Source organism: Arachis ipaensis, chromosome B4, assembly GCF_059453495.1.
Source record: "Arachis ipaensis isolate K30076 ecotype BB chromosome B4, ASM5945349v1, whole genome shotgun sequence".
Taxonomy (NCBI): domain Eukaryota; kingdom Viridiplantae; phylum Streptophyta; class Magnoliopsida; order Fabales; family Fabaceae; genus Arachis; species Arachis ipaensis.
The window spans coordinates 133780713-133803632 of NC_142439.1; the positions used below are offsets into that span (position 1 = coordinate 133780713).

At 31.8% G+C, this 22920-nt stretch overlaps 3 protein-coding genes across 7 annotated transcripts; 2 read left to right on the plus strand and 1 right to left on the minus strand.

The window, feature by feature from the left end:
- The first annotated feature begins 1224 nt into the window (after positions 1-1224).
- Positions 1225-5730, plus strand: LOC107635039 (rop guanine nucleotide exchange factor 3). Of its 3 annotated transcripts, XM_016338394.3 has the most exons (8): positions 1225-1996; positions 2168-2287; positions 2388-2542; positions 2909-2983; positions 3087-3377; positions 3519-3668; positions 4306-4650; positions 5362-5730. In XM_016338394.3, the coding sequence occupies exons 1-8, from the start codon at positions 1648-1650 to the stop codon at positions 5482-5484; spliced, it is 1608 nt and encodes a 535-aa protein (XP_016193880.1). In that variant the 5' UTR covers positions 1225-1647; the 3' UTR covers positions 5485-5730. The 3 variants fall into 3 exon arrangements, with proteins under 3 accessions (XP_016193880.1, XP_020977459.1, XP_020977460.1); XM_021121800.2 differs by lacking the exon at positions 3519-3668 and having other exon boundaries at positions 1311-1996; XM_021121801.2 differs by lacking the exons at positions 1225-1996; positions 2168-2287; positions 3519-3668 and having other exon boundaries at positions 2354-2542.
- A 471-nt stretch (positions 5731-6201) lies between these two features.
- LOC107635038 (uncharacterized) lies at positions 6202-9562 on the plus strand. 3 transcript variants are annotated; one of them, XM_016338393.3, is made up of 5 exons: positions 6805-7054; positions 7179-7253; positions 8130-8218; positions 8730-8815; positions 8975-9562. In XM_016338393.3, exons 3-5 carry the CDS (start codon positions 8147-8149, stop codon positions 9225-9227), a joined length of 411 nt encoding a protein of 136 aa, XP_016193879.1. In that variant the 5' UTR covers positions 6805-7054; positions 7179-7253; positions 8130-8146; the 3' UTR covers positions 9228-9562. The 3 variants fall into 3 exon arrangements, with proteins under 3 accessions (XP_016193878.1, XP_088339533.1, XP_016193879.1); XM_016338392.3 differs by lacking the exon at positions 7179-7253 and having other exon boundaries at positions 6202-7054; XM_088483407.1 differs by lacking the exon at positions 7179-7253 and having other exon boundaries at positions 6454-7050.
- Positions 9563-9663: 101 nt separating this feature from the next.
- On the minus strand, positions 9664-15671 carry LOC107635037 (uncharacterized). The gene is made up of 8 exons (XM_088483406.1): positions 15137-15671; positions 14771-15043; positions 14169-14437; positions 13781-13854; positions 12004-13663; positions 11760-11896; positions 11399-11582; positions 9664-10927 (listed from the first exon to the last, which is right to left on the minus strand). Exons 3-8 carry the CDS (start codon positions 14317-14319, stop codon positions 10287-10289), a joined length of 2847 nt encoding a protein of 948 aa, XP_088339532.1. The 5' UTR covers positions 14320-14437; positions 14771-15043; positions 15137-15671; the 3' UTR covers positions 9664-10286.
- Between the last annotated feature and the right edge of the window lie 7249 nt (positions 15672-22920).

Below are 22920 nucleotides of genomic sequence, written 5' to 3' on the forward strand. Positions count from 1 at the left end.
TATTTCTATGTAAAAGAAATTCAATAAAAATATTTCTTTCACACTTTTAAACCTATTTATTCCTAAAATATTTTTAAATCAATTTTTTTCTAAATAACAAAAATAAAATATAATAATATATGAATAATAACTACTAACTAAAACATACAAACAAGTAAATATAATACCAAATATAAATATATATATATATATATATATATATATATTTACTTTTTTTAATTATTATTGTGCGGATCTGCGGATCCGCGAATCGGATCCGCGAATGTGGAGCTGATATCCGTGATCCGATCCGTAAAGAGTGGGAATCGGATCCGCAATTTTCGGATCGAATGCAGACATTTACCGCGGATTTGTGAATACGATCCGATCCATGAGTACCTCTACATTTGATAAAGAATTAAAAAAATAAAAAATAAATTGAACAAGAAGTCTAATTCTTATCTTAGCTTCTTCACTTTCCCACGCGACACAACATGATACAGGACACAAATTTAAAATTTTTATAAGATAAGGAGATGCGGTATAAATATAAAATATGAAGTATTCTTTAGATAAATTGTAATGATATTTTGATATTTATTAATGTTAAATATAAATTAATTTTTTAATTATTTTAATATCTTTTTTTAATTATATAAAATATTTAAAATATTTTTTTTTAATAATTAATAATATATACTATTTTTAAACTCATTTCAAAAATACATCTTAAAAATAAGGTTGGACACGCTAATATACGATGATATTTAAATGTGTTCAAGACTTCAAGTATATCTAAAAAAAATTTATTTTTTATCAAGACACAGTTGGACACAAAAGACATGTACGTCAAACAAGTGTCAATGAGTATCATATTCAAAACGTGTCCAATACACGGACACGCGGAAAGCGGCCGTGCTTGGTAGCTTTCAACGAATTAAGGTTATTTTATAACTAATTTATTATAAATTATTATTATACTATATGATCAACTGTGTAAGAATATGAACAATTCGTTTGCCTTTTGCATGGAAGAAATTATAGAAAAGTCTGAGGGAGGAAGATAAAGTAGGGACAAATGCAAATCCTTAGGAGGGAACTGTTTCAAACGTTGTTGTCACCTTCTAAGTTCTAATAATGTCACATATAAATATAACATATAGTTTTGAAACTTCAAATTTAAATCTGCCACATAAAAAAGGAAAAAAAAAGGTTACAATACAAAAAAGAACCCTTGCTGGGACCATTTTTTCTTTTTGTTCCCAACCGTTTGTTTCTCTTTTCTCTTTTGAAGTTTCAAATTTCAGTTATAGTTTCAACCTCGGAAAGTTGTCAAACAATGTTTCTTTTTTCTAACATAATAATAATCCCTTTGCTGCGTTTCTACATTGAGTTGTTCTGAATCTCTTTACTGTATCAGAATCTATCATTCAATTCTATTAAAACTTTTTCCTTTTCTTTTATTTTATTTTAATTTTTAGTTTGAATTATATATTATTTTCATTCAATTTTCTCTGCTTTTTCTTTTGATCTCTCTCTCACACTTTTTGTCTTTTTTGTTTTCTATATCTTCATTCAATTTCTTATATTTTCTAAGCTTAGTAGTTCTAACTTCTAAGTCACATGCTTTGATATCTTAGTATGTAGTACCAAAATTAATATTTGTACATGCAGGTGTTCGTTAATTTGATCATAAATTCTTGTGCTAAGAATATGGAGAAGAAATCATCATCATCAACAAAGTTTGATGAGATTTCTGAGTTAGGATTTCAACCTCCTCCTCCTTCTCCTTCTATGGAGGATCATTCGGCAACCGATGCATGGACATATTCAGAGCCAGAGGCATCAAACTTATCAGATTCAGTTGATGAAAGCAGTTATGCCAGTGACTTTTCGCCTTCTCGGCCGACGGCTGCGAGAGCAGATGCTAAACAAGTTGTTCTTTCAAGGCTAGGATTGAAGTTGCGCAAGAATTCGGTCGATGTTAAGCTCAATGAGAGTGATCTTATGGATTCAGGTTTGGTTTGCATTCAATAAATTGTCTAATTAATTTTAGATGAAAACATGCCGTTTGAAGTTGATAGTTGAGAATCGTTACATGATAATTTAGTCAAACACTAGGATTCTTCAATAAGTACAATTTCCATTTGAAATTAAAGTAATTAATGAAGTTTTTGTGTTTGATTAGGTGAGCTTGAAGTAATGAAGGAAAGATTTTCAAAGCTGCTGTTGGGAGAAGACATGTCTGGTGGTGGAAAAGGAGTTTGCACTGCAGTTACAATTTCAAATGCCATTACCAATCTCTATGGTAATTTCTTGATTTTCAACAGTGGCAATATCATATTCAAAAATCAAAATGATTATTTGTTTATTAATGATGGTTGAAATTGTGAATTTTCATTCTGCAGCAACTGTATTTGGACAAAGTTTGAAGTTGGAGCCACTGAAGCCTGAGAAGAAAGCAATGTGGAAAAGAGAAATGAAGGTTCTTTTATCAGTGTGTGATTATATAGTAGAATTTGCCCCAACTGCACAATATTTAGAAGATGGAACAATCGTTGAGGTGATCTCTTTTTCGCAAAATTATACTCTCTCCATTTCATATTAATTAACGAGTTGAGTCGCAAAATAATCCTTTAGATTGGTTGCGTGCACTGAAATAATTCTTAAGATCTCAATTACATCACTAAGATGGTCAAAAGTGACTAATCACACTGTTAAGGACTAACGTGAAGCACTTTTGCCAATCTCAAGAATATAATTAATGCAATTGGGATCTTAGGGACTATTTTAGTGCACATGATCAAACTCATGAACTATTTTAGGGGCTTAACTCGCTAATAAACAAATATACCAAAAAAGTAAAAATGATTTTATAACTTCACATCTCTAAATGTATCTAATAATATGATTTGATAATGTCTCTCAGATGATGAAGAGTAGACCAAGATCAGACATATATATCAACCTCCCTGCTCTACAGAAGCTTGACACAATGCTCATAGTAGGACACAAACAACTAACAAACCTAAATTTCTTCAAATTTTCATGTAAAAAAAATGTGTGTGATATTTGTCTCATTGACATGATTTTCATCTTTTTTGTAGGAAATATTAGACACTTTCCATGATACTGAATTTTGGTATGTAGATAACATTCCGGCGAATTCACCACGCACGCGCGCAACCTCTTTTCGGAGGATTGTTCAGCGAAAAGACGAGAAATGGTGGCTTCCGGTGCCTTGTGTTCTCCCCGGTGGCCTATCTGAAAAATCAAGGAAGCACTTAGTAGAAAAAAGGGATTGTGCTAACCAAATTCATAAAGCAGCCATGGCAATAAACAACAATGTTCTTGCTGAGATTGATATCCCAGAAACCTACATTGATAATCTTCCTAAGGTTAGTTAAATTTCATCATTGGTTATATGATTTTATCCCTATTGTTTATAAGATAATTTTATGTTTAATGAATCTCAGTGTGAAATTAAATTTTGTATAATAAGTCTCAGAATGAGTGTACATTTTCTTTTCTTCTCTCAGCTGAAATTCTATAGCCAAGTGGTTGAGGATCCAATTACATGTGACCCCCTAAAGTCTTGGAATTTATCATCAAATTTCATAAGCCTTTTATGGAAGCCAATGATAGCAGCTGAGACTTGTAGAAAAAGGGATGATATAATTTCACATAAGGTACACTTAGCATATAAATCCAATTAGATTTAACAATATTGTGCTCATTATTTTGACATCATAAAATAATTAAAAGTTAGGACCTATAAACTTACAAGGATTAATTGTACTCTACTATCCAAAAAAAGTTATATAATGCACTTATTTTAGGTCAAACACATGTTTATGAAATATCAAATAAATTTAGATATTAGGGACTAAAAATACACACAGCTTCTTCAAGTTTGGAGAATTCCATGGTTCTAAAAATCAGACCAATTTAATCAGGTTAATTGGGAATTAGTCACCAAATCGATTCGGTTCAAATAGTTAACAATAAATCGGTCAAAAAATTGAAAAATCGGTTAATCAATATGATTTTTTAGAGGTTAACGTTTTAAAATAATAAAACACATAATAATTTTTAAAAAATATATATATTTTTTATATATAAATATATTATTTTATTATATCTGTTTCAATAGATTAAACTTCAATTAAATCTTTAAATCTTTGAACCTCTAATTCTACCAATTTAATCCTCAATTTTCAAAACCTTTTTTTTTTCATGCTACTAGTTTTTCTTTCAATCTTTCATAGTGGCTGAATTATGATGCTAACTTCATCTGCTCTTTTTCAAAACATTGTTTTCTCTCAGAATGGAAGAGCAAATATGGGAGACACAATTTACCACTACATGTCTGCTGCAGAGAAATTCTCAGCTGATCAACTTCTTGACTACTTGAAGATAAGTTCTGAGCATGAAGCACTTGAGCTGGCCGACAGGGTCGAGTCTTCGATGTACTCGTGGCGCCGGAAAGCTTGCCTGAGCCATTCCAAATCATCCTGGAGCAAAGTGAAGGAACTCATGGCCGACGCCGACCGGAAGGACAAGAATTACACCTTAGCTGAGAGAGCAGAGACTTTGTTGTTCTGCCTGAAGCAAAGATATCCTGAACTGTCACAAACTTCTCTTGACACATGCAAGATTCAGTATAACAAGGTAATAAGTTTTGCAATATATTGAATCATAAAGTTTTATCATTGATTCATTGTGCATAGTGATGGTGGAGTATGTGAAATCATGTACATATATATAAGTTTGGATTTCTGTTATATAAAGTGGAAAATCATCCTCTTATTTACATATTGATCTTAGTAAATTACATTCACCTTCCTTGAGATTAAGTGGTATTTACATATGCTAAAGATTAAAACCTTTAATGACATTAGTTTGTATTTTAATATCAATAATTAAGATATTATTATAATTTATCTAAAAAATATTTTATATTTTATATATATTGTGTTCGCATGTCTTATAAAAAATAAAAAATTAAGTATATTTGCATATGTTGTGCCGTGTCATATCTACTATCTGTGTCAGTGTCCGTGCTTTATAGGTAAAACTCTAAAGACAGAGAAGGAAAAAGACTAATGTACTAAAAACTCCGCCTATGTTACACTTGCGGTACATAGCCGGTCCCAAGCCCGGATAAAGGAGGAGGGTTGTGTTAGGTCTTCGGCAACCAACATAAAAATATAGCCGAACCCCCATGACATATTTATTCCTCACTAGAAAAAGATTATTATAAAATGTGATAATAAACTCTTTTGTAAATGCAGTACTAGAGACAGATTGTTATTAACAAATATAGAAATTTAAACTGAGCATATGGACTTATCAAGAATGAAAATTTATATCATTTTGCAGGATGTTGGAAAAGCAATATTAGAGAGTTATTCAAGAGTACTAGAAGGCCTAGCATTCAACATTGTTGCTTGGGTTGAAGATGTTCTCTATGTAGATAAATCAATGAAGAACAGAGAAGTCTAGATACACCATAAATTGGTTTGGCATCTTACACCCTTGTTGCTGTTCCTACAAAAGAGTTAGGATAATGTAGAAAGGTACTAGGTGATTGATTGTTTGAAAAGATATTCACTTGTTTCAAGTGTGTATGAAGACTAAAGTGTGTTCTGGTTTGTAGTTGGCAAATCATAGTTTGCTAGCTCTAACCTTGGTTTGAGGCTGAAAATCATATGTTGAAATGAGCTAAATATAGTTTGTCTTTCAAATCATGTTTTACAGTCTTCCAATGCTAAAAGAAACACAAAGGAAAAATCCACATCTATCTATTTATAGGTGAGTTCTCTCGTGGTCACATTAACCATGGCTAAACCCTAAATCCTAACATCTGCAATTTTTTTTTTAAAATAATCATAATGTTTAGTTTCATTCAATTTTATGTTCACTGTTTTCGATTTGTATCAAAATTATCCTTAGACATTAATTCCATATAAAACGCTAGGGACAAAATTGAAAACTTCCAAGATAATTTTGAATTTTGACACAAATAAAAAACGTTAAAAATAAAATTAAATAAATCGAAAATATTAAGGACAAAATTAAAGATAAGAGATATTTTGAAAGAAAATCACAAACATTAAAAGAAAAAAATATGCTTTGTCTTTGTAGAAAAAATTGAAGCATTCTAAGCGACATACTCAAAGCATTAAAATATAATAAGGTGGAGAGGTTGAAAATAAACGCAAACAATGACAACACAAGAGTTGCACCTAAAGAGATCATATACGCAACTTAACCTGACATTCTGACAATTACAGCCTGTTTTCACTGCTACTATGCAAGGAATTTGAAGCTTAGCTTACCAATTTGGGAAGATTCTGAATGAAGTTTGAGCTTTCTTTTGCAATAGTATCAACAAGCTTAGCTAAGTGTGGAAGGTGTTTGAAGGGAAGAGAACATAGTTTTATCAAGTCCAAAAAGCAAAAAAATCCAATATTTCTGATAACTCAGGCGATGATAATCTGTCACAACCGTTGCATAGAAATTAATTAACCTTAACTACTATATTCATTCACATCTAGTTGAATGCACAACAAGATTTCATGCAGCAGCAGTAACCATACTTGAATGCAAAAATTCATCTAAACTTTTCAAGATTTCTTGCTTCTTCAAACTGCCATCGAAATTCGCTAAGAGGTCCGATCTCAGGTTGTTTACCCGGTTTGACCCCTACGGGTTTTGGAAAAATCGGCGACCCTGTCCGGTTTTCAAAAACCGAACCGGATCAATACCTTTTTGAAATCTGAAAACAAAAATTTGAAAAACCCTAACCAACCTCACTCACTCGTCACTCGCTCATCATTCATCACCGATTCTCTCTCCTCCGTACCTCACTCACCGCGCCGGTCAGCCAACAGAGGTCGCATCTCCTGCCTCCGCGCCGCCATTCTCCGTTATCCTTCCTCCATGCCGTGTTCCTCGTCGCCGGTCTCTGCCTCCTTCGCGTGACTCGTCATCCTCTGCGTGTGGCTGTGCTGAAGCTCCGAACTCCGAAGCTTCGCCGTCCCTGACTCAGCTTCTGCTTCTGCTTCTGTAGGTGAGTTTGTTTTATTTTTTAGGTTATTCTTTAATGGTTATTAATTTTTTATGCTTACTATTTTCAGTTTTAATGTAGTTTTAGATAAATTGATGCTAATTGATTTAGATAAATTGATGATTAGTTATACTGATTAGTCTTGATGGAGAGGATGGTTCTGATATTGTTCCGAAAAGCTGGTTAAGGGGAAATTATTCAGGTTTGTTGCTTACTTTGGCAGCTGCTGTGTGCATTGTTTTGAGCTTATCAATAGTGATAAGAAGGAAGATGATTAGGTCAAGGGGAGTTTGTATTGTTGTATCAAAGTCTGTACTTGTTTACATCATAACTTTTGAGTGGTAATTGAGTTTACTGATTATGCTTCAAATTAAGTGAAGGAATGCATAGGCAACAATGCGTATGTCCTTTGGATTTAATGTCTATTTTCGTATTAGTTATTTTTAGGAATTGAGACTTGATTGTTGTTAAAGTGTTAGTGAAGACATGTATTTCAAATTTTAATATGATTTTATAGTTTTATTTTAAGTGAGACCGGATCCACCAGTTCAACCCGTGATCCACCAGTTGAACTAGTGACCCAGTATTCTGACTGGTTCGATTACCGTTCGGTTCTGATAACTATGCTTGACGGTGTTTCTCTCTTTCCCAAATAAATTAATTAATGCTATGAGTGGTGCACTTTGTAATGAATTCCATCGTTGAATTTGAATTTTTCATTGTTTGGGATTTTTAGTTTTTACAAGAAAAACTTTGAATTGATGCAGCACATTATGAGTTGAACAAAACAAGATTCTTTTTTCATTCCCTAGTTTTTCAATAATTGTCCGTACTGAAGTATCTGGTTCCTCTGAAACAATAATCCTTATTACCAAAAGTGCAAACTTTGATGAACTTCGTTTCTTCAAGGCATTACTAAGTGTTCTTTTGGATTTGCTATTTCTGGTAGGATGTGCACTTTTGTGTTGTCAGAAATTCAGAATATGAAATGTAGGTTTGGAATATTTGATGGACCCTGGTTGGATTTCAAAACCATGAAATGGATATTAATTGTTCTGTAATCTGTTCACTTTATCAGGGCACAAAGAGCTCGAAATGAGTGCTGCAGAAACACCAAAGAAAACCGGCACGCCCCAAATTGTTAAGTTGGACAAGGCATTGAAGTTGGTAATTGTCTATCTAGCTGTGAATTTTGTTTTATTTTTTCATTTTTTGTGTATGCCTAGTTAGTAGTGGCCAGTGAATTATTTTTATGTGCAATCATTGTGCATTCATATAGAAGAGTGAGCATTGCAAGGGCAAGATTGTTGCCTTGTGACCTAAAAGGCTAAAAGTTATGGGTTCAAATCATTGAAACAACCCTCCACCTATGGGAGTTAAGGCTATCCTCTCCTGTCCCCGACTTAAGCAGATGGGAGCCTTGTGCACCAAACCTTTTTTTCTTTTTTATGTTCATTCATATGTAGCATTACATTAGATATGGAGTGAAAAATGTTCTCTTTAGTGCATTTGCTAAGCTAGTCAATTGTTCTATATAACAAGTTAGTTTGTTTGTGTATATTTGCATATTAACCCCCCCAAAAAAAGTTGTTTAAAGACTGGTGCTCATTCAATATTTTGCATTTTCAAGGATGTAATCCATTGTATTTATATACTTCTCTGCCATTCTGATTGGCAGGCTGAGGCATGGGTAAATAGTATGAGTAAAGGTGCTGATGATCATGATGAAAAACCGGATAATGAAGTAGAGGGTCGGCCTGAAAGGTAACTAGCACCATTAACTTGTTCACGTTCTGAATTTTGATATGGCACAATAGCACAGTCGAGCAATAGTAGCAATATTAGTTTGAATTCACTATTTTGAATTATGGCGTGATACCTACTGCTTATGTTGTATCATCACACTTCTATGCTTCATTGTAGGCTTGGATTAGGTGCAAAAGTTTCACGGAAATCCAAAGTTGGTCCCTCAGATGACCCTGTTGACAGAAAATTGTATGCCAAAATGCAAGCCGAAAAAAGAAAGACAGCGAAAATTGCTCAAGAATCTGCTTCAGTCGCAAGCAATGCTTTAGATGACGAGGAATACGATGAAGAATTGGAAAGCAGAACTAGTGCGTTCACCAAGAGGAAGGCATCAGTTCCTTCAACACTGTCTAATAAGAAGCAAAAGTAATGGCATCTACTGATTCGAGATCCCTATGTTTAGTTGGTTATCATATTCTTTGCACTTGTCTTACTGGCATGAAAAAAAAATGAGCTTTCATGTAATACAGTTATGCACTTAAGGACAATGGCTATAAAGTACTATGGCGGCATCTAATGCTCATTTTGACTATGTTTCCTATGTTCCTCTTCAGTAATTTACAAGAAGAGAAGTAACAATGTTAAGAGGAAATGGTATGTGTTCTTATATATATTTGTATTGTTTAGCTTGCTAGCATATAAACTCTGAATCTTTTTTGTAGTTAATCAATTACATTTTGCACATTGATTTGTAAAATTATACTTGTACATATGAAGTTTACTTCACTGCATATAATATAACAAATTTGAAATGAAAGAAATAGAAATGAATATTCAAGATATCCAGAAGGGTAGTAATCCCAAAATTACTCCAAGCTGATCTCACACTTCATTTATTTCCAGACTGTATAAAATGTAACAGGTTATCCAAACACCAAAACAGCAAATATACAAAGAAGTAAGGATGATATCAAACAAAGTTACAACAAACCAACTAACTAATGTGATCAGTTCATCAGCCAAAAAAAACAATAATAGCTCTCTACAAAATCTACAAACACCTTTGGCCATGTCTCGCACACTGGATAAAACTGTTGTTTTGTCACTGTAAACAAGCCTAGTTTTTGTACTTTCCTCAGGAAGCAATTGCAACTTGGTTTCCTATTTACTTTTTGTGGCTTTGCACTTTGCAGTCCCTTATTGTGTATCCTCATTCACATCAATACTATCTGATATTAGCATAGTCAAGAAATATCACCAAGCTTCAATGATGCTTTACAAAAGTCTACCTCTTCAGTATTCTTTCTGATCATTTTCTATCAACCCTGCATGATATATACTCTTTTTGTTCCATAATTTCTGTCATTTTGAAGTTCCAGTACATCCTTGGACCAATGTATTTGGCTACAATAGCTCCAAATACATTGTTATAAAAAATGTGCCGAATTTTCAAAGTGACGGATATTTTGGAACTGAGGAAGTATCTTCTTTACAAGTTGATGGTGCTCTCATTGTTATCAGCCTCAAGTTGAAGCTGAGAACATTCACTTTCAGGGATTTCACTTATAAAGCTCAATATTGTATCTTCCATCAGTTCAGCAAGAATGACCTCACCCATTTCGAAGCCAACAGTTTCGGCATCAGGTCGAAGATCCATCCACGTTTCACTCCCCGCCAGGTCTTTTCTAACGATTTGTTCCAAGGTACGTGGTGGGGGCAGGGGAAGGATATGCCAGCACACTCCTTCAAAGACTTTGAGAGTAACCCTTTTCATATTTGGGGTTGGCCTTATGCTAGGATTTACAAATGATACATAAGGTGAGACTCCAAAGTAATACCAACAAACCTCCACGAGAATTTCCTCGATACAGTCGAATAGGAGCTTCTGGTCATGGCAAAGTGGATTGGGGAAGAACTCTATCTGAGCAAACAAGGAAGGATCGAGTATCTCGTCTGATGAAAGGCATTTCACCAACAGTTGATCCGGAGTCAAGCTTGATGCTTGTAAGACAGCTTTAATGTAATCATATATCAATTCATTCTCTTCGAAACAATATTTTCCTCTTTCAAGTTGATCAACAGGCGAAGAGTCACATTCATCAAATTGCAGCGGTCGTACTGGCAATTTAACTGATCACGAATGAATTAAAATTAATATGATAAAGAGAAAGATATTCCAACAATTGTAATTGGTTAATTGGCCCCTTGTAATAATAATAAAGGGCAGCCCGGTGTACAAACATCCTATGTTAACGCGGGGTCCAGGGAAGGGCTGAACCCAAAGGGTATAATGTATGTAGCCTAACCTGATAATTATATCAGTGGCTGTTTCCAAGTCCTTGTAATAATAACAATAACAATATACCAAAAAAAACAAATGTAAAAAGATTTTATAGGTCAATTTAAGGATAAAGTACAATCTAGAGAACCCTGGTCAACCTGCATACTATTTGAATTTCAGCTCTTCAGTTTGCAGTTTAGACAACCACTGAAAACAAGTAGTTTCCAGATTTTTATTTTGAAAACTATGGTTTTAACTTGAAAAACAAAAGCGAGAGTCCAGAGAGGCTTTAATGTTCTAGTAAGTGCAGGAAAACATACCAGCTTGACATCTCGAGTATCCAGGACTTGAATCCTCATCCAAGAATGGAGTATCAAGAACAGATACGGGACTTGGTCGGCCGGAAACATCTGTAACGCTTTCTATCTCTTCAATTTTCTTTGCGACAGACGAGTGAGAAGGGGATAATGGTGGAGATGATGGTTGGACATCTTCTGTAACAACCTGTGAAAAAAAAAAAAAGGAATACCAATGATATGTCAGATAAAATTTTACAGATACAGACATCACTTTACAAAATATCTTAAGGGGTCATTTTAGATAGTACATTTCTATTACATTATACTTATAGTCCAACAAATCATTTGTTCACTTATAAATACTATCAGTAAGAGACATAACCTGATTCAAACATGAAGAACCCTGTGTACTATCAGAAATTTCTAACATCACACAATATTGTTCTTTTTCCATGACGAATCCCACTGGAATCGGGGATGATTGCAAAATGTCTGTCTCTTTTTCAGATTCTACGTTAACTGCACAAGAATAACAGAATGATAAATAAAAGAACACACATAAACCCATATGCACCAAAGTTTATCACAGCAGCTATCACTCAAATCATATAATTTGAACATGGTACCTTCAGTAACTGTCTCATCAATAACAGGAGAACAGGTTTCTTCTGTATCAACACAACCAACATCATGTGCCAAGTTTGACTGTGAATTAGTTTGTTGTACTTCATTATTAGAGATTTCTTCACAAATGCTGGACTGCTTTTCTGAATTGCTCATTGCCTGATCCAGAGGATCGACAAAGGTTGCTTGCTTGGGTGACAAGTTATCCTGATTAACCTCTGAAGGTCTATCTGACACAGAAAATCTTGTCTTTGTGGTCACAAAATGATGTTCCAAATCCCGTCCGGGACTGCCAAGGGGAGAAAAGTTGTACTCAGGAATAGATAGTATTCGACCAAGTGTTTTGGGGCTCTGCCTACCTGAAATGTTTGTGTTCTCATCTCCACTGTCTAGCATCTCACACAGATGTTTTCTAGCCTCAATATATAAGTTAGAAACCCTTTGTTTGGAACTGTCATTTTCATGTTCCACACTAAATTCGGAGTGTTTTGAAGCACCGGTCTTGTTTCCATTCATAACATCAAACATAGGTCTTGCAATCTTTTCCATGAAGAAATGGTCTTTAGTTGGAGACCTCATTCCAACATTATTGTCTTTCCCAATGGTTTTGCTCCCTGGCCCCTTATTTTGACATTTATCCGGAAGCTTTCTTGAGATCCCTTCGGCGTTTCCATGTTTCTCCCTTCCCATGGCATGTTTCAATTTCCTTTTTATCTCTGTAAGAGAAAAATGTGAACTAACTTTCACAAAACGACCTTTGTGATGGACAACATCATGAGAATCAAGTGAAGAGGCAAGGATGCTTCCAGAACTTCGTGAACTTGTTAGTGCAGGCTTCAGAATGACTATTCTATTTGTAAACTCTGTTTTCCCATTCTCGTTTGTAGGACATTCTGATTGAGACTTTGACCTTTTCCTGAAAAAGTTACGATGTTTACGGTTGAAAGTTTCCTTTTCTTGTTTCGGATTGTCAAGGTCTTCTTCTACAGAGAACTTGGAGCCAATAACTGAGCTGTGTTCATTGTCATTTATTGCATGAGAATTCCCCAACTCCTGAACATGTTTCAATAAAATTGAATCTGAGTCTTGTAGAAGTCTAACAAACAATTCCTTATCCGAGCTTATAACCTGAAGTGCTTCCATGAGTTCATTTGAGCAATTGGATTTTCCATCTTCTGCCTGATCTTTCCCATTTGCTATCATTTGATTCACAAACTCATGGATTGCATCCCTTGCAAGGTTTTCAGAAACACCATAATTTTGGTTTGATTGTGAATTAACTTCGCTGTCATTGTCATGCATCACAGAACAACCACCCTTAACGTGACAAAAGTCTTCCATTATCTTGTCTAAATCAAGATTATCTTTTGACTGTTGCCTTGAATGCGGGTTATGCAGGAATTCAGACTTCAGCATTGCATCCGAACTCAACTCATGGGTGTCCATATCACGGCTTTTCTTTCGAGATTTCTTTTTTCTTTTGGAATCTGTCTTTGGGGAAACTTCACTTGCTACTCTGGATTTCTTTGACTCTACTTGATCAGCATGACCTAGATCCTTCACCGCATCCTTCTCGATGAACATCTCTTCTTCTATGAGTTTCTTCATACTAGGCTTATCCGGATCAGTTATCTCAATCAGTCTCATACTCTCTCCTCTTTCCTGAAATATACGTGAACACTAAAATCAATAAATTAATTTTACTTTTGTTGACTACCTTGCAAGTTTGAAGCATGAAATTTTGAGTAAATGCATAAACATATGGATGGACTGACATACAAGATGGCCTTGATATTCTTCGTCCAAATCGCTTAATGTCTCAAACTTGTTCTTGGTAGGTACAGGTACAGCACCTGATGAAAGAAAGAATAACAATCATTCTGATCCTTTTGCCTAATGCAGCATAGCTGGACCACAAATTATTCCACAACCGTTACAAACAAAGAAGGCATATTATGATGAAAAGTTACAACTCAAAAATATCGAAAAATCAACTTAACCCCATAATAGATAAGTACATACCCATAATAGATAAGTACATATAAGTTTTGGAGCCACACTATTTAGCAAAGCCATTACATGCACAGTTGGTGGGTACATTGATCAAACACATAAAAAAAGTGTTCAATTTTGGAATTACAAATTTAGACCGTATCTCTGTTCTTACCTACAGCATGCTGGCTGCTGCGTTTCGCATCTGCAATCATCCTACGAGTAGAGCGACCATGGCGAAAATCGAACATACTAATAAAACCCCACATACAACCAGATTGATCTTTCTCATACTGCACAGTTAATCTCGGGGGTCTTTTCGCCATGGTAATTGGCACAATTGACTTTCCTTCTTCTACCTCTCTTCCGTTGGAATGCTAAAGGAATCTTAGCTTTACTTTGGCTGTGTTCATACAAAAGTCCTCGCAGCTACGATCTAAGAATCTGATTGATGGACAAAACCATGAAATGAAACAATGAAGTTGGAATCCATAAAAACACACATTTTCACTCTCTCTAATCCCCAAAGGGCATTAGATCATGGAAAACACCTTAACAAGAAGGGGGAAATTATGTGCTAAACATATGCAGAACAAACTAGTCTCTTTATGGTAACAATTTTAACTTATTCACATGGTAACAAGAAATTGAAATCAGACACAAAATTTGTGTATCCACTTAAAATGGAAGTGATGCAACTCAATTAATTGGTTACTAACTAAGGAGAGCTGAAAAACCAATTAGGAAAAATGAGATTTGTTGAACTAAGTGAAGTACCTGTTAAGGAAGAAAAAGGCAAAAAATGCAACTTGAGAAGTCCACTAAGGAAAAAACATCTATGGATTCCAATTTGAGTGAAGCTCAATGGGGTCAATGTAGCTTCCTTTGGAGGGGAAAGTATCAGTGCCTGCCTTCTTCATACACATGCCTTTTACCAGCTCATAAACTCAACAAAGAAAGTAAAGCTGAAAATCAGAGTTGTCTTGCTTTTCATCAAAGGCCAATTGATTGAAACTAGCCACTTATTCACAGCTCAGTGATTTCCCCTTTCTTCCAATAAAATAACAAAAGAAAGGTGAATGATCAAACTTGATGAAAAAGTTTGATAATCACATCAAATGAAAAGAAGAAGATAAAAGAGACCTTCTGACACACAAAAGCTTGGCCCCAAATAGTGTCAAATCCAAACTCCACAATAATCAAAATCAAGCAAAAACCGAACTGATGGATACTATAAATGTCTCATAACTTGTCATCTTCGATTAGCATCAATGCTCTTACCTACCATAAAAGGCCACAACTCTAGTTCAATTTTGCACCTATATCCAGTTGGAAGAAAATGCTCTGTGAAGCACTAAATTCTCACATTAAACAAAATTGAAAAATGGTAATTTTTTTGGTTGAAAATTGCAGCCAGAAAATAAATAAATAAAGAACACCCCAAAAAGAAAAATGGAGACTTTTGTTATTGGGTATCTTTTGGACAACCAAAAAGAGGAGAAAAATGGTAACTTGCACCGACCCACGATTGATTTAACGCGGAATTTTGATACGGGCAGCCATTAAAGACTGAGAATAAAAGGTAAGCATATAAGATAGAAAGAAGAGAAAAAGAAGAAGATGGTGTTGAAGAGAGACAAGGTTAGGAATTGTAGAGAAAGTGAAAGCAGAGATAGAGAGGTTTTACGATGATGTTTGGAATACATGATAGTTGTGACAAATATGACGTGTCTACGTGGGTCCAAGCATGCTTTTCTCTTTTTTCTTAAAAATATATTAAAAGTAAACAAAATTTATTATTTTTAACTAATAATTAAGAGAAAAAGACAAATAGATTTTTAACATTTTGCTCTGCGAACATTTAAATCTCCAACAATTTGAAAATATATTTAAGTCATTAACTTTATCAAAACCTGTACATGTGGATTCTTCTGTTCACTTGGATCTAACAGACTCAACGAAAAAATCAAACATGGCTTTCGTTGTATTGGCCTGGCCAATATACGGATGCACACGTAAAGAGTTTTTAAAAAATGACAAATTAAATTCAGGGATGGATATGTCCAGATTTTGAGAAAATCGGATACTTAAATGTATTTTCAAATACTCAAGGATATAAATGTCTGCCGACCAAAAGATCAAGGACCTATTTGTCCTTTTCTCGATAATTAATTATTAATATTTAAAAATACAAACAAAAAATATAATATTAAATTATTAAATTAAAAAAATTAAATTAATAAATAAAAATAATAATAAAATAACAAAAAATAATAAACTATAGTGATTCTTAAACATTTCTTAAAATAAAATATACTTACAACATCTTTTATTTACATCTTAAACTTAAAAGTGTATAAGTTTTAAATAATATATTTATTATTTTTAAGATTTTTAATATATCCACTTTATATTCAAAATGAAATACACATAAAGACTTATTAAACAATCATGTTATACATAATCAATAATTAATTATAAAGTCAACTACTAATATAAAAGTATAATATATATATATATATATATATATATATATATATATATTAACTAATTTTTGGTATATAAATAATATTTTTTATTAAAAATTATTCCAAATAAAACAATCTAATTTTTAAACATTTTCTATCTATCTAGTAGCGGCTCTCTCTCTATTTCTATTTCTTTATATTTTTTAAGTCTAATTATTATATATTGATAATTTTTTAATATAATAAATGAATATCTTTTTAGAGAATATATGCGTTTGAAAGAAGAAGAAAACTATATATGAAAGATGAACTCAAATTAGTTAGATACAAGGTGGTTTTATATTTTCATTGATGCACAACTATAGGAAAATAGATTAGAGTGCTTTTACCATTTTAATCATATTCAATAACAAAATTTTAAATTTGACATCATTTTAAAAGAGGATTTAGTTAAAAAAATAAAAAAACTAAAAATAAATAATTACAAAAATATATTTGTATTATAATAAGTATAAAAGTGTAGATATCTATATTTTGTATATTTTCTTAGTTATTAAATTCGACTGACTAAAATAAATGTGAGTGATATGGTTTGGTTTAATAGGTTGAATGAAGATATAATCATTAAAAAAAAAAAAAAAGATATTTTTCAAAATTTTAATTTTAATGTATTGAAATGATAGTGTAAACGCATATTGGAATAATTTACTACTAGTGCATTAATAGCGGCACCATTAATCCAATTCTTTTTATAAATATATAGTAATAATAAGAAAATTTGAAATTAGCCAAAAGAGTAAGTATGTCATACTAAAATTAAAAAATTATGGCTAGAGGTGGCAAATAGAAAAATCTGTTTTGTTTTGTTTTATTCTGTTAAAAGTCTATTATCTGGTAGGTTATTTTATTTCATTTAGTGAGGTGATTCTAAATTTTTCTTTTGTTCCGCCTAACGTATTTATAATTATAAATTATTAAATATTAAATAATATATATAACTTCATAATTATTTTAATAAATTTATAATTTTTAAATTCATAAATATTAAAGTTTTTATAATTATAAATATGTAATAAACATAATTATAAATCAAATTTTTTGAAACAAAATAATAAAATTAATATTGTTCAAACTCCAAAACAAAACAAGCGTAATATTGTCCAAAATATATAATTAAACATCTTCAAGTTTATCTCAATCAAACATGAAATATAATCCAAAATATAACTTAGGACATTTTCAATTATCATTTTCATTCTCTTGTAGATCAATAACATCCTAAAAATTTATAAAAAATCGAAAAATTTGTAAAAATTTCTAGTCTAATCCGTCTTTTTTGACAGATTACGCAAACCAATCCAGCAAATTTCGACCCGTTTACCATTTATAATTATGGGTTTAATTTTTGAAGTTAGTAAAATATTTTATTTAATAATTTATTTAATAAATTATATATAATAGATATTTTTTCTTTAAATATTGATATCTTAATTTTATTATCAGAAAGTTAATTAGTTTAACTCAATTTGGATAAATTCTCGTAAAGAAGTAAAAATCTTTAAAAAAAAAAAAAAGTTGTTTATAGAATTCTAATCCAAAAGTCACATAAAGAAGTCAAAAGTACTTATTTTGACAAATTTGGTGTTAATTATTTATCTTTTATGCAAAGGCTAGAGCATTAAAGATTCCTATTTTTAGATAGACACGAATAATAGATGCATGGAAGTCATGATCTACGTATGAAAGAGGAAAAATGCTCCTACAAACTAAATCCATACGTAACTCAATCCCTCTCTAGTATGGAATTTGGATGTTTTCTCCGTATAAATCTTTTTTTAAGGTTAGATATTATACAACAAGAGTTTTTTTTTTCACTAGATGAAGTCACTTACATATATGATATATATTGTGTTCTATTATATATTCTGTCTCTAGTAAAATTGTTGATATATAAAATTTGTTAAGTATAATCTTTTAAAAAAAATTTATCATTCATCATATTGCTACTTTTTATCTCATTTATTTTTTTAATTGGATGCTTTACTAATATTTTTTTCAAATATTTAAATTGAGTTAAAATTCTATTATTATTTTTTTATAATAGATACTACTCTACTTTATTTTTTATAGCTTTATTTTTTATATTGTTTATACGTGTGTGATCGCTCATCTATTCTAATATTGTCATTTCTATCACACTTAACTCATGTTTATACTCACTCTTTATTATTCAATACTTTATTAATATAGCTGGTCCAATGGCAGTATAATAAAATTTTTCTTTAAATTTTAACAGCACTTTTTGTCACATGAACAACCAAATGCAATTCTCACTTTGACAAGCATGCTTATATCGGATGTTTTACATTCTCCTCAATTTCAATATTTCCTCTCTTGTATAATACACCCAATGTATTTTAAAACACTTTACTTGTAGTAGGGTAATTTTTTCAATTTTCACTTTTGTATTATTGTTTCCACCCGCCTACCAAACTTACAGTCCACATATATTGTCTTAGTTTTTACTGCGACTTATACTCAAATCGTACCCTCTAAAGTTCCTCTCGGCAACAATAACTTCTTATTTAAAGCTTCTCTTGTTTCTTCCATAGAGACGATGTCATCAACAAAAAATATGCACCATAATACTGATTTTTGGATATGATCAGTATCAAAACTAATGTAAAGAGATATAGGCTTAGAGATGATCCTTGGTGCAATCATACACCAATAGAAAACTCCTTTGTCGTACCACTTTGAGTATTTACACTAATTATAACATCATCGTACATATCCTTAATTGCACGAATATATGCAATCCTTTCCCTCTTATTTCTTAAGGTTTTTCATAGAATCTTTCTTGATACCATATCATATACTTTTTTAAATTAAAAAATATCATGTGTAGAGATTTTTTGTTACTCTGATGTCTCTTTATCATTTTCCTTTAATAAGTATATAGTTTAAGTGATAGATCTATCTGGTATAATGCTAAATTGATCCTCTGAAATCTATATTTTCTCTCTCGACCTTTGTTATATCACCCTCTCTCATAACTTTATGGTATGAATCATAAAAAGTATTTACAAATTTGATTAATTATATTATTAATAATATTATTAATGTTATTATTAATATTAATAAACAGTTACCAACCATTCATATATTGTCAATTATAATAACACTACATATTATCATTTGGCTAAAAAGACACAACGCTTTAAAAATTGTATATATTTAAAATATTGTACCTATCGACAATAGAAAAATCACAACAATTTATGTATATAACAAATGATAATTGTTGTGTGCAGTAGATATATACAAATAAATCATTGTCCATTAATTTATATGCACACTAATCAAGTGTGTATTTTAACTATTAAGAAGATTTTTTTTGTATAAGAGAGTTAATAATTTTTTATTAGGGTTAAGTACGATTTTGGTCCTTAACGTATAAGTCAAAAAAATTTTTCGTCCCCAACCTTTTTTTACATATAAAATCGTCCCTAAGGTTCGAGTTAATTTTAAAATTATCCTTCGAAAAATTATACCATTCTTCTTCTTCACCAAAATACTCAGCAACAATAATGAATCAAAAGCAAAAACAACGAAGTTATCTCTTCTTTTTTTTCTTCTTCAGCAACAATAATGAAGCAAAAACAAAAACAGAATTGGAAATAGAAGAAATAGAAGCATAAACAGAATTGAAAACAAAAGTAGAAGCAAAATTGAAAATAGAAATAGAAGTAGAAATAAAACATAAAAAACAGAAGCAGAATCAGATGCAGGAGTAATAAAAGTAGAAGAATAATGGATTAACAAAATAAGAAATAGAATCAAAATTAGAAACAATGTGGTTAACAAAATCAGAATCAGAATCAAAATTGGTGGATTAACAAAATTAGAATCAGAAACATGTGATTAACAATCTGATTAACAAGATCAAAAACAGAAGCAAAATTGGAACCCTAAGGAGAATAGGTTTCCCAATCTGATTAACTAAGTTCCATTGCAGCTTTAGCACGGTCCTTCAACAATTGGAGGGAGAGAGAGATTGGTACTTTTAGAATCGAAGATGCTGAGGAGTCAAAGTAAGTCCCCATTAGAAGACTCTAGAAAGTTCCAGACCTTATGGAAATTGCCGGTGGTGGTGATAGAGAAAACCTATGGCGAAGGACGTCGTCGTTACAGCAGCAGCAACATAGGAGGGCGAGAGTGCAATCGAGGGTGACTTCGGCGATTATGTGACGCTCGTTGAAGGACTGGGCAGTGGCGACACGGATAACGGAGTAGAGGTTGTCGCAGAGGAGCTGAGTTCGGCGCAGTCGCAATGGCTTTCTCTCCCTCTGGTTCTGATTTCCGACGGCGACGGCAGCTCCAAACCTCGCTGGCGCAATCCCCCCTTTCCCCCTCTTCCTTTCTTTCCTTCTTCTTCCCTTCCCCTCCTTCTTCTTCTTCCCTCCCCTCGGGATTCCCTTTTCCCTCCCGTTCTCTTTCTTTTCTTTTTTTTCTTTTTTTTTATTTATAATTTTTTTGGTCAGGGTAATTTGATAATACAAATTAAAATTTTGGTAAAAAAATGATTTTAAAACTAAATTAAACTTTAGGAACGATTTTGTATGCAAAAAAATGTTAGAGACGAAAAAAATTTCAGCCTATACCTTAAGGACTAAAATCGTACTTAACTCTTCTTATTATTACAAACTAAGAAATTCATTGATTTCATTGTATCTTGGGAGAGTATTATCATCAACCCTATAGCAACTAAGTGTGAGGACAAATATCTCTAAAAAAAGCTATCCAATCGTTCCTTAAAATAAAATAAATATAAGATTTTAATTTGTCATCTTCTTAATAATAATTTCCAACAATTTTAGAGAGATATCTTTAAAGATGGCTCAAAATTAAAATACTACGTTTAAGGTCATGAATCAAGAGTTCGTCAAGTTAGATAGCTTTGATAGAACGAACTTCAATCATTGAAAGGATAAGATGATGTTTCTTCTTTCAATTCTCAATCTTGCATATGTGATTGACCCAAAGACTATACCAATTGTCGATATCGGTGAAAATGCCACACAGAAAGAAAAGAAAAAGATTACTCAATTAAAGAAGAAACATGATGAAGATATGTTTATATGTTGAGGTTATATTCTCAACACTTTATCCAATCGACTCTATGATTTCTACATGTCAATTCAATCACCATTGGAGATTTAAAAATTTTTGGAAAAAAAGTACAATACTGAGCGATAAAGAACAGATAAGTTTATTATGATAAAATATTTCGAATTTATTATGAATAATACTGTGTCTATTATAGATCAAATTCATGAATTACAAATTCTTGTAAGTAGATTTCGTACATGATATACAAATAGTGATCCCTGAATCATTACAAGTTGGAGCAATTATTTCAAAATTATCTTCATTTTGGAATGGTTATAGGAAGAAACTTTTACATCTTGGTGAAGACTTTACAAATGAAAAATTACTAAGGTATATACGTTTAGAGGAGAAAACTAAAAAATGTGATATTGTGTATTTTTTTTCAAAGTTTTAAAGTGAATCATATTGGTGAAAACAACACCAATAAGAAGAAAAGAAAGTTCGTAAAGGATTCTAAGTAAGATAAAAAGAGATAGAGACAAAGAAAATGCTACCATTGTCACAAAAAATACATTACATCAAAGAATGTAAATTAAACTTTTTAAAAAGGAAGCATGAAAGGCCAATTTAGTGGAAGAAAAAGACCTAATTGTTATGGTTGTAGAAAAATGCAAAATATGCATATTGGTATGATTACAAAACTCAGCATGGCAACACAAGAAAAATTACTTGAATGGTGGTTAGATTCTGAAACTACTGTCCATGTTTACAATAATCGCAACCAATTCAAAAGATATGAAGAAGTGGACAACAGAGAAGTTTTAATGGACAATGACAACTCAACCAAAATTTATGGCTAAGGAATTGTGGACTTAAATTTTACATTCAGAAAGAAATTAAGTTTAATAAATATACTTCATGTTCCAGATTTGAAAAAAAAATTAGTTTCTATTATTAGTTTCTTATATAAAAAAGATTTAAAGTTGTAATAGAATCTGACAAAGTAATCTTACTTAAAAATGATGTATTCATAGAAAAATGATATTATATTAAAAGCATGCTTAAACTTAATATTAATAATAACTAGACTAAAACTTGCGCGATGCGCGGAAAGAAAAATTAGTATATAGTATATATTTAAAAGTGTTATATTACCTATAAATTGATTAAATAATATATAAATTAATATTAAATTTAAAAATACTATACAAAGTATTATTTCTGCTATTTGTATATAATTCAATATAATTATTCAAGTAGAACAAAATATGAAGTAGTGAAATGTTATATATTTTAAAAAAGATATAGATATTTGATATTAGAATCGTACAAAATTACATATTCATT

Coding starts and splice junctions, on each gene's coding strand:
- LOC107635039 (XM_016338394.3), top strand. CDS start 1,648: ATGCAGGTGTTCGTTAATTTGATCATAAATTCTTGTGCTAAGAATATG. Junction 1,997..2,167: donor GAGTGATCTTATGGATTCAG/GTTTGGTTTGCA, acceptor GTGTTTGATTAG/GTGAGCTTGAAGTAATGAAG. Junction 2,984..3,086: donor AGCTTGACACAATGCTCATA/GTAGGACACAAA, acceptor TCTTTTTTGTAG/GAAATATTAGACACTTTCCA.
- LOC107635038 (XM_016338392.3), top strand. CDS start 8,147: ATGAGTGCTGCAGAAACACCAAAGAAAACCGGCACGCCCCAAATTGTT. Junction 8,219..8,729: donor TGGACAAGGCATTGAAGTTG/GTAATTGTCTAT, acceptor TCTGATTGGCAG/GCTGAGGCATGGGTAAATAG. Junction 8,816..8,974: donor GTAGAGGGTCGGCCTGAAAG/GTAACTAGCACC, acceptor GCTTCATTGTAG/GCTTGGATTAGGTGCAAAAG.
- LOC107635037 (XM_088483406.1), bottom strand. CDS start 14,319: ATGGCGAAAAGACCCCCGAGATTAACTGTGCAGTATGAGAAAGATCAA. Junction 13,855..14,168: donor CAGCAGCCAGCATGCTGTAG/GTAAGAACAGAG, acceptor TTCTTTCATCAG/GTGCTGTACCTGTACCTACC. Junction 11,583..11,759: donor GTTCTTCATGTTTGAATCAG/GTTATGTCTCTT, acceptor TTTTTTTCACAG/GTTGTTACAGAAGATGTCCA.